Source organism: Eumetopias jubatus, unplaced genomic scaffold (assembly GCF_037043125.1).
Source record: "Eumetopias jubatus isolate StellerSeaLion01/CBP00866 unplaced genomic scaffold, mEumJub1_p1.0 scaffold_16, whole genome shotgun sequence".
Classification (NCBI taxonomy): domain Eukaryota; kingdom Metazoa; phylum Chordata; class Mammalia; order Carnivora; family Otariidae; genus Eumetopias; species Eumetopias jubatus.
In genome coordinates, this window is record NW_028274822.1 from 71,607,115 (window position 1) to 71,622,232 (window position 15,118).

General features: G+C 41.3%; 1 protein-coding gene across 3 annotated transcripts in view; it reads right to left on the reverse strand.

Annotated features, from left to right (window-relative positions):
- Positions 1 to 15,118, reverse strand: part of KREMEN1 (kringle containing transmembrane protein 1) — a 67,617-nt gene that overhangs the window by 13,446 nt on the left and 39,053 nt on the right. For all 3 annotated transcript variants that reach the window (XR_015767033.1, XM_028124574.2, XM_028124575.2), the window contains exons 4-5: positions 12,054 to 12,178; positions 5,509 to 5,662 (exon numbers count right to left, since the gene is read on the reverse strand). Coding sequence is in view for 2 of the 3 variants with exons in the window: in XM_028124574.2 (XP_027980375.1) it covers positions 5,509 to 5,662; positions 12,054 to 12,178 (279 nt within the window). In the remaining variant the exon portion in view is untranslated. The remainder of the gene's footprint in view (positions 1 to 5,508; positions 5,663 to 12,053; positions 12,179 to 15,118) is intronic.

Consider the following 15,118-nt stretch of genomic DNA (forward strand, 5'->3'; position numbering starts at 1 on the left):
AACCATGAGAGACGATGGACTCTGAAAAACAAACTGAGGGTTCTAGAGGGGAGGAGGGTGGGGGGATGGGTTAGCCTGGTGATGGGTATTAAAGAGGGCACATTCTGCATGGAGCACTGGGTGTTATGCACAAACAATGAATCATGGAACACTACATCACAAACTATGATGTAATGTATGGTGATTAACATAACAATAAAAAATTTAAAGAAAACAAAACAAAACAAAAAAAGAATCAAGTGTTCAGGTTAAACTGATTATTTCAATAGCAAAGCAGATCCTCAACTTAGAACTTTCGATTTCCAGATGTGTGCCATGCAGACAGAAGATTCAGTTCAGCAATTCCGAGACCAAACATATGACATGTATGACAGATTGTTAAAATTCAGTGATAATTCAACAGGAAACTTGAAATTTAGGAATATATGCAAGATCTTATTTTTTGAAGGGGAGATTAGCTTGCCACATATAACCTGGGCAGGTGGGGACCCTGAAGTAGCCCTGGGTAAAACCTCCGGTGGCAGAAAGCCAGTGTCCTGCCTTCTTTGATTCAGCACCTCTGTCCCGCCTCAATATTAGCTAAGTCAGTTTCTTCAGGAACAGACGTCAGGCATCAGCAGGAACAGCCAGTCTCCCCCAGATGCAGCTGAGTGCTCTGCTTCTAGACGTGAACGATACTGGCATGTCTCAGGAAACAAACCTTAACCAAATGGGTCCCAGCCATGAATCAGACTCCACTAGACTGGCACCCAGAAAAGGAGAAGAGTATTACCATATTTCATCAGTTTTAAGGGAAACATTTTAATCTTTCAGACTAGAATGTGTCTGTCCATCAATGCATGTTATTATTTAGTTGGAAGTATTTTTTTCCTCAGTGATATGTACAATGATGTTGCCTCTCATCACTGATAGCATCTGGGTGTCTATAAAGTATAATAATTACTAATGCAATCCTAGAGGTCAGATCCTATTGGACTTTCAGCCCTCAATATTTTTTACCATTAATCTCTTCTTTTCCCACTAAACTATAAGTCCCATGAGGGAAGGATCTTCATCTGTGGGGCCTTGGGCAAGCTACTGAACCTTTATGAGCCTCTGTTTTCTCCTCAAATAAGGATAACAGTACCTGCTTCACGGTATTATAATTAAGGGAAGGAATGCATGGAAAGTAAATAGCACAATGTCCTAAAAAATATATTTGCTCAACTAATGTTACAGAGTAAGGACCAATCCACACAACTCACTTCTTTCAGTGCCTAGACGCTGAAAGGGGCCCAAGAGGCCAGCCTGGGCAGTCTCTGTAACCTACTATTGGCTCCAGCCTCTCTGATCTTTTATTTGGTTCCGTTAATTCAATAAATTAAATTCTGGGGCAGCAGATGCTCTGAAGCTTCTGTCAGTGCTGCATTTATACACAGTACACGGCCTACTTCACATCCTCCTGGAGCTCACAAGAGCTTGCTGGAAAATCAGCCATATGGCCTATGACAAATTACTTGACGTGGCAATGATGACTGAGCAGACGGCTGCCTCCCTAATCTCTCTGCGGAGGTGCAAACGCAGCCTGAGAACCACTAGAGCTGAGGAGCCTGACGCACCGTTCTGCAAGGAGCAGAGAACAGGAGGAACTCACTGACATCCTGACTGGGACCCAGGTTCCAGCCACACTGGTAGCAGAGCCTGATATTCTGGGAAACCATCACCTGGTCCCTTTCTCACCATCTAACTTTTCCAGTCTCTTCAGAGACACATCTTTGTCCCCCCAAATTATGGGACAGTCTGTAGTCACCATCTGCAAAATGCTCGGCTTTATCCAATGGATCATAAAGACTTCCATGGGGCAGTACTTATGCTATTTAGATAATTTTCCCCTCTAGAAGGGAAACCTCACAGATGATTTCTATAGGGCTGCACTTTGTACCTTTCTTTGCAGAGCTGTGGGGTGGGGGTTACTGGAGCAGGCTACTATCAGGGGCCTCTGCCAGTCAACACACACCAGGGCCTCTGGAGACTGGAGCTTCTCCGAATGCCAATCTCCTCAGTTCCTGAAGGAATGGAAGCCAGGAAGGACAGCTTCCAGATGGCTGCAGAAGGGGCCGGTTTGATAATAATCAGAGCCACTGGGCCCACCCTGTTCACATGCTCTTAGAGCATTAAACTGGACCCTTTATCATGACCTGTCTTATTATTCTTAATAAAAGGGATTCTGGTTGCTGAAAACAGAAAAATAAAAATTGTGGCAAACCTGGGTTTGAGTTCTGGATTTGGCTCTTTTTCACTTGGGCAAATTATTTTCTCTTTTGATCCACACACAGTTTTCTTATGCACAGGGCTGTTGTTAAATAGCATAAAATAAACAAAAGCACCTGGCATCCAGGCTATAGCACACACCAAGTGGTCAACGGACAGCAGTTATTTCATTATAATTAATTCACCTCGCTGCACCTTTGTGTGAGGACTGGTACTCTCTCCTAGATCTATTTCCAGTACCAAAGATGATGCTTGGTACAGGACTGACTTTAAAGCAAATTATTTCCATCTAACACCTCCAGCATAGGCACTGCACTAAATAAAACGTCATTTTATCTGCCACACAGCAGACACTCAATAAAAATGTGCTAAATGATTATCTTTTAAAAGTATTCTTTTTTTTTAAAGATTTTATTTATTTATTTGAGAGAGAGAGAATGAGAGATAGAGAGCACGAGAGGGAAGAGGGTCAGAGGGAGAAGCAGACTCCCTGCTGAGCAGGGAGCCCGAGGTGGGACTCGATCCCAGGACTCCAGGATCATGACCTGAGCCGAAGGCAGTCGCTTAACCAACTGAGCCACCCAGGCGCCCAAAAGTATTCTATTTTTTAACAGATATAAAATCCACCATTTTAACAATTTTAAAGGGTACAGTTCAGTGGTATCTGTTATATTCTAATGTGTTCTAACCACTGACATCTGATTCCAGCACATTTTTATCACCCCAACAAGAAAACCCATACCCTCGCCTTTCCTCAGCCCTTGGCAACCATTAATCTGTTTTCTGTCTCTATGGATTTGCCTATTCTGGACATTTCCTCTACACGGAATCATAAAATACATGGCCTGACGTGTCTGGTTTCTATCACTTAGCATCATGTTTTCAAGGTTCATCCATGTTGTAGCGTGCATCAGTATTTTGTTCCTTTTTATGGCTGAATAATACTCCATTGTATGGCTATAACACATTTTGTTAACCCATTCTTTGGTTGACGGACATTTGGGTTGGTGCCACTTTTGGGGCTATTGTGAACAGTGTTGCTGTGAATGTTCCTGTACAAGTTTTTGTGTGAACATATGTTTTCAACTCTCCAGGGTATATATCTAGGAGTAGAATTGCCAGGTCATAAGGTAATTCTGCTTCACATTGGAGAAACTGCCAGACTGTTTTCCAGAGCAGCTGTACCATTTAACATTTCCACTAGCAATGCATGAGGGATCCAATTTCTCCATATGTTCACCAATATCTATTTTCCAGTAAAAAAAAAATTAACACTATGTTCTGTTTAAAGTAGAAAAACAGGTAGTGAACCCACACACCCTACTTTTTTTTTCTTTACCGTCTAATCCCATTGCTTGTTGGCTGTGTGAGCCCTGGCCAGATATTTATCATGTGCTAGGACACTCTTCTGTAAAATGAGAGTAATAATATAATTTGTATAGATTGATATTTTACGTAAAAGCCTTAATACACACTAGGTACTCAATGTTTATTTCCTTTCTTTTCTTCACTTAGGAGTACCCAGGCAATTTGTAAGCTCCGTAAACATACACTCCTGGACTGGGGTGTCAAGGCAGAGGATCTTATAATAATGGACTTCGGAAGTGAAAACTTAAATAGAAGTGCAGGGCGTATTACTTGCCAACAATTCTTAAACGTTAGGCAAGTTTCAAGCTTTAGCTTTAACAGAGGTATTCACCTGAGTATTTGTCTTGACATAAAGGGACGTATAGGGACCCACTGGCAGTCTTCAGCGAGCACACTCAATTAAAAAGACCAACAGTTGACCACCTGAGTTCTGCTTGCCAATCCTTCCCCTGTCCTCTGCCCAAACACACACTTCTGATGACGTCTAAGCCATAAGCTGCGAAAGGCTCAGCTATAAACCTGGAATGACTTTATAGTCACCCTATATAGTAGCTGAATTGTGTCCTCCAAAGAAGACATGTTCCATGCCTGGTAGCTGTGAATGTGATCTTATTTGGAAATAGGGTCTTTACAGATGTAATCAAGTTAAGTGAGGCCATACTAGATGAGAGTGGGCCCTAAATCCAATGACTAGTGTCCTTATAAGGAGATAACAGAGAGACACAGAGGCACAGATGGACCGAGGGACAATGGCCATGTGAAGGAGGAGGCCGAGATCGCAGTGATGCAGCTACAAGCCAAGGAATGCCAAGGACTGCCAGCAATGGCCAGAAGCTCGGAAGAGCAAAGGATTCTTCCCTGGAGGCTTCAGAAGGAGCATGGCCCTGACAACACCTCGATTTTGAACTTCTAGCCTCCCAAACTACGACAGAATAAATTTCTGTTGTTTTAATGCTCCCGGGTTGTGATCATTTGTTATGGCAGCCCTAGGAAACCAATACAGCATATGACATTTCTGCTTGAAACTGATCCACTCGATCAGGTTGATATGTCAAGAGTAAATCTACTCTACCCTAATGACTAACAAAGACCTATGGACTCTATAGTATATTTTAGTAACCTCAAGTCTTTCCTTTTGTCTGTCTCACTTGTAACAATCTACTTTCTACCATTTCTAACAAAATTGGGTGCTACATTGGTACTATGGCTCTCACAAAGTCTTACTACCACTGAGGGGATGTGTGTGTGTGGGGGGGTGGTTGTGAGGAGGGATCACGTGGGCCAGTGGTTAGAACAAGGTATGGGAGAGGTCACGGCCCCAGATCCATACCCCATCCATAGCGCACCCTGCCCTAGCCAGCATCTCACAGATGTGGTGGGTCAGAGAGGTGGCTGGTCAGGGCACACTCAGTATCAGGCCTGGAAAGACAACTCGAAGCGTATGGTCTCTTCTCAGCTGCAACAGTGCTGCAACACCAAATGCCAAGGAAAACATTAAAGGGCTTGGAAATCAAACAATTAAAACAACAGGATCTTACGGCTAATACTGAACAGCCATACCAGTGTCTGTATTAAGTTGCAAAGGTCATCTTTTTTAGGTTGCCTAAGTGTCCTGTGACAGGCCTCATCTCTTCAGAGCACATGGCACATCCGTAATTAATTACTTGTTAAATGTCTGTCCTTCCTTCTAGAGGACAGGGGCTGAGTCTTCTTGGTCAGTGTTGTATCCCCAGGATCTGGTCAGGACCTGGCCTGCAGGAGGTGCTTAATAAGTATGCCACATGAATGAAGGAGTGAATGAATGAATGAAAGACAGGAAGGCTGGTCAGGTTGTTTCTCTGGCACAGCGTTCCTGTGTCTTGGGCAGTAACAGGCCCAGGGCATACTCACTGTCAAAGAGGATGATCCTGCCGTCACCACCACAGGGCTGGGTGTGATCCCCGAAGCAGACACTGTTGCACTCGGTGCTGGCTGCCTCCCCGTACTTCCAGTAATCAGGATTGTTTCCACAGAAGCAAGCATAGCCCGACTCCATCCCAGCAAACTGTCACAGTAGAGAAACAGCACTTGGTAAGTGTCAGTCTGGGGTGTCATCTGGCCTGAAGGAGCTTGGCAGGCTTGGCCCCCAGCCTTACCCCCCGGGTCCCTCTTCCTGGGGTCTCTCCCTCGCTCCGCTCCCTCGGTGCTCATTACACACTATCAGTAACTACGTTTCCCCTTCGTCGAGCATCCCTTTTACTGCTTGCGTCTCTACTATAGTTAAGTGAGTTTTAAGGCAGGTGTTGGGGGGAACCCACTAACTTGAAACATTAATAATATATTATTATATTCAACAATATATTGAATGTTTACTGTGTGCCGGGTGGTAGGTGCTTTATGGCTAGTCCTCATCACAACCCCATTACAGGCCCCGCTAAAACTTTTCATTTTATTTATTACCATACGGTAAAACTATTTATATGGTATATAGTTCTATACATTTCAACCCATGTATAGATCTGTGCAACCACCACTACAATCAGGATACAGCACAGGCACATTGCCCCAATAACCTTCCTGTCCTGAACCTACTGCTTTCTAGCTCACCCTCCCATAAATAAACCTTGGCAACTACCTATCAGTTTGCTGTTACTATAGTTATTTTTTTTCAAGAATATCACATGCTAAGACTGAATGTTTATGTTCCCCCAAAAGTCATATGTTGAAATCTTAACTCCCAGTGAGATGGTATGTGGACGTGGAGCCTTTGGTAGGTGATTAGGGCATGAGAGCAGAGCCCTCGTGAATGGGATTAGTGCTCTTATACAAGAGACCCCAGAGAGCTCCCTAGGCCCTTCTGTCACATTGAGGACACAGCAAGACAGCAATCTATGAACCAAGAGACAAGCTCTCACCAAACACCAAATCTGCCAACAACTTGGATCTTACACTTCTAGCCTCCAGAACTATGAGAAATAAACGTTTATTGACCCAATCTGTGGTAATTTTGTTACTGCAGCCAGAATGGACTAAGACATCACATAAATGGAATCATATAGTATGTAACCTTTTGAGACTGGCTTTCCACTCAGTGTAATGTCTTTGAGATTCATCCAAAGTGGTGCATGGATAGTTCACTCCTTTTTATGGCTGAGTAGTAAGACCATTGCATAGATACACCACTGTTTGTTAATCCTTTGGGTAGTTTCTAGTTATTCAAGATTATGGATAGAGTTGATATAAACATTTGTGTATAGTTTTATGTGAGCATAAGCTTTCATTTCTCCAGAGTAAATTTCATTTCTCTCAGAGTCGGGCTATACTTGCTTCTTCGGTTATTCTAGGTTCTCTAGGATGCTGGGTTATATGGTAAGTTTATGGTTATAAGAAACCACTTCTAGAGTGACTGTACCATTTTACATTTGCAACAGTGTGTGAGTCCCGGTTGCTCTATATCCTTGTCAGCACATGTTATTGTCAGTATATTTTATTTTAGCCATTCTAAGAGGTGTGTAGTGGTATCTCATTGTGAGTTTCATTTGCATTACCCCAGTGGTTAATGACACTGAATGTCTTTTCATGTGCTTATTCGCCATCTGTGTGTCCTCTTTGGTGAAGTATCAAGTCATGTGCCCATTTAAAAAAGTTTTTTTTAACTATTGAGTTTTTAGAGTTTTTGTATACATTCTGCATATAAGTCCTTTGCTGCATATGTGATTTGCAAATATTTTCTTCCAGGCGATGGCTTGTCTTTTCATCCTTTAAAAAATGTCTTTTACAGAGTAAAAGTTTTAAATTTTGGAGAAGTTCATTTACCAATTTTTTCTTTTATGGATCATGCTTTTGGTGTTACACCTAAGAATTTTCTGCCTAAACCCAGGTAAACCCCAGTCATGAAGATTTTCTCCCTTCTTTTCCTCTAAGAGTTCTATAGTTTTACATTTTAGTTAGACCTAAGATCCTTTTTGAGTTGAGCATGTAGTCTTTTGTATTTGACTTCTTTCAATTAGCATAATGTTTTGGCGATTCATCCATGTTGTTGTGTGCATCAGTATGTCTTACTATATCTTCTGTTGCTGAGTAGTATTCAAAAGTATGGATACAGCACAATGTATTTATCTGTTCATCAGTTAATGGACACTGAGTTATTTACAGGTTGGGACTAATCTGAATAATGCTGCTATGAACACTTACATACAAGTTTTTGTGTGAACATACGTTTTTAACTCTCTTAGGTGTATACATAGGAGTGGAATTGCTGGTTTATACGGTTATGTTTAACTTTTTGAGAAACTGCCAAACCGTTTTCCATAGCAGCTGCACCATTTTATATTTCCACCAGCAAAGTAGGAGGGTTCCATCTCCACATTTTCACTGATACTTGTTTTGCCTTTAAAAAAATTATTTTAAGGGCACCTGGGTGGCTCAGTTGGTTAAGCGTCTGCCTTTGGCTCAGGTCATGATCCCAGGGTCCTGGATCCCACGTCGGGCTACCTGCTCAGCAGGAAGTCTGCTTCTCCCTCGCCTTCTGCCCTTCCCCCTGCTTGTGCTCTCTCTCTCTCTCTCTCTGTCAAATAAATAAATAGAATCTTCAAAAAAAATTTTTTTTAACTATAGCCATTGGTTATTTATTGTCTGAGGTGATATCTCATTATGGTTTTGATTTGCATTGCCCTAAAGACTAATAATATGAGCATATTTCCATGTGCTTATTGGCCATTTGTATGTCTTCTATAGAGAAATGTCTATGCAACTCACTTGCCCATTTTTCAGTTCAGTTGTCCTTTTATTGTCAAGTGGTAAGAGATCTTTATATATTCTGGACATTAAATCTTTTTACAGATGATTCACAAATATTTTCTCCTATTCTGAGAGTTGTTTTTTCATTTTCTTAATAGTGTCCCTAACACTCAAAAGTTGCAAATTTTGCTGAAGTCCAATTTATTTTTTCTTTGGTTGTCTGTGCTTTTGTTATCATAACTAAAAAACCATTGCCTAATACCAAGGTCATGCATAGTTATACCTATGTTTCTTTCTAAGAGTTCCTTCTAATAGCTAAAACTAATTACATTTAGGTCTTAGGTTCATTTTTAGCTAATTTTTATATATAAAGTGAGGGAGGAGTCCAAATTCATTCTTTTCCATGTGGATATCCAATTGTTCCAACACCATTTGTTGAAAGACTATTCTTTCCCCATTGAATGATTTTGGCACCCTTGTCAAAATCAACTGACCATAAATAAATGTACGGGCTTATTTCTGGACTCTAAATTTGATTTCATTGGCCTGTATATCCATCCTTATGCCAGTACCATACACTCTTCTCAGTAGTGTAAGTGAAAGTTAATTTTGGCTCATAGTGTGATGTAAGGACAGAGGTTCATTTTTCTTCACAAAGAGCTCCCATTTTTCTCCAGAACTATCTGTTGAAAGACCATCCTTTATCTCTGTTGAAAATCAACTGTCCATGTAAGTGCAGGTCTATTTCTGGACTCTATATGGTTTCATTGATATCTATAGCAGGAGTTGAAAACCTTTTTCTTTCTTAAAAAATCAGATAGTAAATGTTTTTGGCTTTGAGGTTCATACCGTTTCTTGTCAACTACTCAACTTTGCTGTTGCAGCATGAAAAGCATAGACAATATGTAGGTGAATGTGTGTGACTATGTTTCAGTAAAACTTTATTCGCTAGGTAGATGGGTAGAAAGATTTGGCCCACGTACCACTGTTTACTAACTCCTGATCTATGCGACCATTCTTATGCCAATACCACTGTCTCGATTACTATAGCTTTATAGAAAGCCTTGATGAGTCCTCCAAAGTTGACCTTTTTCAAAATTATTTCAGTTATTCTAGGTTCTCTGCCTTTCCGTGTAAATTTTAGGATCAGCTTAATTATTAAAAAAAAAAACTATCATTTTGACTGGGATTGCACTGAATCTATAAATCAATCTGGGGAAAACTGATAATTTTAACAATATTAAGTCTTCCAATCCATGAATAATGTCTGTATTTTTTTTTAAAGATTTATTTATTTTAGAGAGAAAGAGAAAGTGGTGGGGAGGGGCAGAAGGAGAGAGGGAGAGAGAATCTCCAGCAGACTCCCTGCTGAGTGAGGAGCCCGATGCAGGGCTCAGTCCCACGACCCTGAGATCATGACCTGAACCAAAATCAAGAGTCAGACTCTTAACCAACTGAGCCACCCAGGTGCCTCACAATGTCTGTATTTCTATTTATTTAGATTTTCTTTAATTTTCTCTTGCAATGTTATGTAGTATTCAGTATATAGGTCTTTAATATCCTTTGTTAATTTTGAGACTTTTTTTATGCTATTGTAAATGGAATTTAAAAATTTTATTTTCAAAAAAATTTTTTTTATTTTCCAATTGTTCACTACTAGTACATAGAAATGCAACTGATTTTTGTATATGACCTTATAACATGCAACCAAAGTGATGTTATGCTCTTAATAGGTCAGGTGGGATACAATGTCTAGTTTTCCTGTGACTAGTGATACTAACTTTGATCACTTGAGTAAGGTAGTGTATGCCAGTTTTCTCCGCTGTAGAATTCCCTTTATAATATTTTGTGGGGCAATCTTTGAGGCTATATAAATATCCTGTTCCTCATGCAACTTTCACCCACTAGTAGAGGAGGTCATGGGATATTTACATATCTTGATATTTGTTCTCCGAATCAATTATCACTATGATAGTTGCCAAATGGAGAATTTTCTAATTCCAACATTTCTTTTACATTTGTTAGTTGGCATTCTCCTATACGAAAATGCCTTTCTTCTCCTCATTTATTTGTTCACTTATTTATTTATATCAGTGTGGATTTGTAGATTCTTATTTTATTCAATGGGGCATATTTATTGTTACCATTTTTTTATTTTTTATTTTTATTTTTTTTAAAGATCTTATTTATTTATCTGACAGAGAGAGAGAGCACAAGCAGGGGGAGCAGTAGAGGGAGAGGGAGAAGCAGGCTTCCTGCTGAGCAGGGAACCTGATGTGGGGCTCGATCCTAGTACCCTGGGATCATGACCTGAGCCGGAGGCAGACACTCAACTGACTGAGCCAGCCAGGTGCCCCTATTGTTACCATTTTTTTTGTTTTGAAGCTCAAATTATGTTAGAGTTGGCCAATGGAGCCTCTTCCAGTTGGTTCCTGTGTCCTTTTCACAAGCCCTCACCATTCCTTACTTTATTGTACAACATGCTTCAGGCTCCTCTTGCACTTTCCCAGGACCAGCTCTAGAATCGGCAATTTTCTCCAAGGAGCCCTAATTCTTACTTAATGAAGAACAATATCTAGAAACCAAGATCTGAGCACTAAGTGTGCTCTGTGCAACCAGTGTGTCAATGTTCCCAGGTCGTCTCAGTGGACAGAGATAAGAAATATATATGTATATACAAACACGCACACGGACCTACAAACATGTTTATATTTATTTCCGTATCTGTCTCTCTATATATCAAAACCATACACTACAAATAGCTTTAATCCCTGTCTGCCACTATAGGTTTCAGTTTGGTTTTCTCTGGCTCCCTTCTCCAACAGTGAGAAATCTGGCTCCCATTATCCTCAGTATATTTACTTATATGCTTTGCAAGCAACCAATTACTCCATCGTGTTGGGCCACCTGCCTCACAAAGCCCTTGACCTTGCCAGTCTACTCTCCTTGCTTGGGCCTGATTAGTGGCTTTTTCACTGAATTATTAAGGAAGGACAAAAGAAAGGAAGGAAAAAGGAAGGAAGGAAGGATATAGCAAACAATAGCATTATTGAACCTTAACAGCCAAGGAGTGAATTGCAAATAGAGGAAAGGACAGAAAGAAAAGAAGTATTTTGTCCAGGCTAGGGCCCCTAATGTAGCAAGGAAATAACCACTACCTTGGCCTATTCCCACATCCCCTGTGAAGCCAGAGATGTCCCTGCTTATAACATTCAAGGGCACAAGGAAATACATAAGTCTGTCAGAGGTCAAAGAGGGATACAGATATTGGGGATTTTCCTCTTTTCTCTCCCCGTCTTTAGACAAGAATGCTGTCTCACCCTCCTGAATGCCAAGCCGCACTCTTCCTTCAGTTCCTCCTTGGCAGAAAAATAGTTACATGGTTTGATAGGTTTAAAAAAAAGTATATATATTTTTAAGTTATCTTGGCAGATTGCATTTACATCTTCGTGGGGCGCCTGGGTGGCTCAGATCGTTAAGCATCTGCCTTCGGCTCAGGTCATGATCCCAGGGTCCTGGGATGGAGCCCCACGTCTGGCTCCTGGCTCCTGGCTCAGTGGGGAGCCTGCTTCTCCCTCGCCCTCTGCCTCTCCCCTGCTCATGCTCTCTCTCTCTCTGTATCTCTCTTTCTCAAATGAATAAATAAAATCTTAAAAAAAAAAAACCAAAAACCATCATCATGCTTTTCTATAGATATTTGGCCATAGAATCATTACCTTGAACCTCTGACTCCGACAAAAACTGATGCAGGTTTGTATGGTAAGTTTGTTAGATGTTTTACTGGCGCCAGTTAGAGGAGGTGGGTTTCCATGATCCTTGTAGCAGCCAAGGTTCCCAGGCACTGGAGGAAAAAGAAAAACAAAAGAATTTCACAACATCTGGCTGTGAAACACCAAGAAGGAACAGCGATTTGTGCCAGGTACTTTCATCTCAGCTACCATTTCTACTCCTAAGGTACACATAAATAACAAGCAACAAGCTTCAAAAATGGAATCTTAGTATCCTCTGGCAAATGCCACGTTTCTGTTTTCTTCTGAAGAGCATGTGAGGCCCAAGGTCCACCTTTAACTTATCTGTTCAATATTGATAGAATTGAGCATTGAAGAGAACTAGGAATAATTTCCTTAAAATAGAGAAGTTGCAATATGTGAATTATGTTTCAGAGTCACTGGAGGGCAGGAAAAGCCCTTGGAAGCCCTTCATCCTATGCCTTGTGCCTCCCCTTCATTTATTTATTTGAGAGAGAGAGAGAGAGAGAGAGGGAGAGAGAGTGTGTGAGTGGAGAGGGAGAGGAAGAAGCAGACTCCCAGCTGTGCACAGAGCCCGACACGGGGCTCGATCCCACGACCCATGAGATCATGACCTGAGCTGAAACCAAGAGATGGACCCTTAACCAACGGAGCCACCCAGGCACCCCTCCCCTTGTTCTTCAAAAAACTCCATTAAGGGGTTCTCCCAAGTGCTTTCAGGGGGTGTATTAGTATCCTATAGCTGCTGTAACAAATTACTACAAACCTAGTGGCTTAACACAGCATAAATTCATTATCTTACAGTTCAGGAGTTCAGAAGTACTAAATGGATCATATGGGAGTGAAATCAAGGGGTCAGCGGGGACTTGTTCCTTCTGGAGGCCTGGCAGGGGGTGGGAGGTGTTCCTTGCCTTTTCCATCTACTGGAAGGTGCCCCTGTTCCTCAGCTTGTGACCACACCATTCCAGCCTCTGTCTCCATCATGTCTCCTTCCCTCCCTCTGCTTCTAGCACCACATCACCTTCTCTGATTCTGATCTTCCTGCCTCTGTTATAAGGACCTCTGTGATGACATTGGGCCTGCCTGGATAATTCAGGATAATCAACCCATCTCAAAATCCTTAACTTGATCACATCTGCAAATCCCTTATGCTACGTAAGATAACATATTAAAAGATTCCAGGGATTACAACATAGACATTTTGGGGGGCCATTATTCAGCCTACCACGGTGAACATACTAGTGTTTCACAACCACACAACTGGATGGTTTGGTCTGGTAAAAAAAGCTGTATTTGAGAAAAAAGAAACCTGAATATATGTATTAACTGTGGTAGATAGCTTTCAAAGACGGCACTCAATGATCCCCACCTCCTGGTGTTCATGTCATGCCATTGTGGAATCCCCTCCTTTTGAGTGTAGGTTGGATTAGTGACTTGCTTCTGACCAACAGAATGTGACAAAGCTGATGGCATGTCACTTCTGTGATTAGGTCAAGAGACTATGACTTCTGTCTGGCTAGTAGACTCTCTACTGCCTTCTTGGCCTATGTACTTTGATAGAACAATACACTATATCAGAGAGGCCATGAGGCAAGGAACTGAAGGTGCCCTTTGACCAATGTCTAGCAAGAAACCAAGACGTTCAGTTTTTGCAAAGACTTAATCCTACCAACAACTAAGTATAGTCTTCCCCAGTGGGGCCTTCAGATGAGATCCCAGTCCTGGCAGACACTTATTGCAGGCTTGTAAAAAACCTGGAAGAAGAGGACCCAGCTAAGCCATGTCCAGATTTCCTGACCCATAGAAATGAAGACAGTAAGTGTGTGTCATTTTAAGTAACTAAGTTCCAGGGTCGTTTGTTGTACAGTAATGAATAGTTAATACATCTACATAATACATACTAAATACATGTTGAATGAAGGAATGAATTGATTGTAGGCTATGGACAAATCAACCTTTCTGGACCTTAGTTTTCCATCTGTGTTAGTAATTTATGAATCACTCCACTATCAGATGAAGCCCTTTCCCCTACTTTCTCTGTTTGGCTTCTCAGTTTATGTAACTGAAGATATAATAAGACATGTAATGAGGCTTGGTCCTAGAAGCACTTCTAGGTCAGTTAAGAGTTATATGTTATCCAATTCCAAAGTGAGCCATACAAACTCTCAGAAAGCATTTTTTCTTTGTGTTTAAGACTAGAAAACAGAGGGGCACTGGATGGCTCAGTTGGTTAAGCGTCTGCCTTCAGCTTGGGTCGTGAACCCAGGGTTCCTTCAGCTTCCCTGCTCAGTGGGGAATCTGCTTCTCCCTCTCCGTCTGCCTCTCCCCCAGCTTGTGGTCTCTCTCTCTCTCATTTGCTCACTCTCTCTAATAAATAAATAAAATCTTAAAAAAAAAAAAGACTAGGAAACAGGGGTGCCTGGCTGGCTCATTCAGTGGAACGTGTGACTCTTGATTTCAGGGCTGTGGGTTAGAGCCCCAAGTTGGGTGTAGAGATTACTTAAAATTAAAATCTTAAAAAAGAAGACTAGAAAACAGCATGGTCCCAGTTTAACAAACTTTACATTCACATTAGCTTGTCGGCATATAAAAATATAAGTGTGTATCTGTGTGTAGGTACACACTTTTAAATTTCTGCCACCATCTAATATCTAACCAGTTCCTGTTAAATTGGCAGGAAGTACCACTGCTAACCCAAAAAAATCACCCTTCCCCCTCCAGCCAAGTGGTTACTCCTTCTCCCTTGCGTCACACATGGTTCAAATATAACAAATGTGGCTCACCACACAAATGTTAAAATGCATCTTTTGGAAACAAACCAAATCTCTATAGTGGCGAATGTAAACAGAAAAGCTCTAGGCAGTAGGAGGCTGGTGTTCAGTGGGAGCCTGGCTTGGGAATGGCTGCGTTTTAGAGTTTAAACAAATGCATTGAGTTAAGCATCTCTAGTCAGGGGCATATCCTATAAGCCCAGTTTGTTAAACGGACCTTGCATATGGAAACCTGAGCCATGCATTCAATAGTTCTTAATA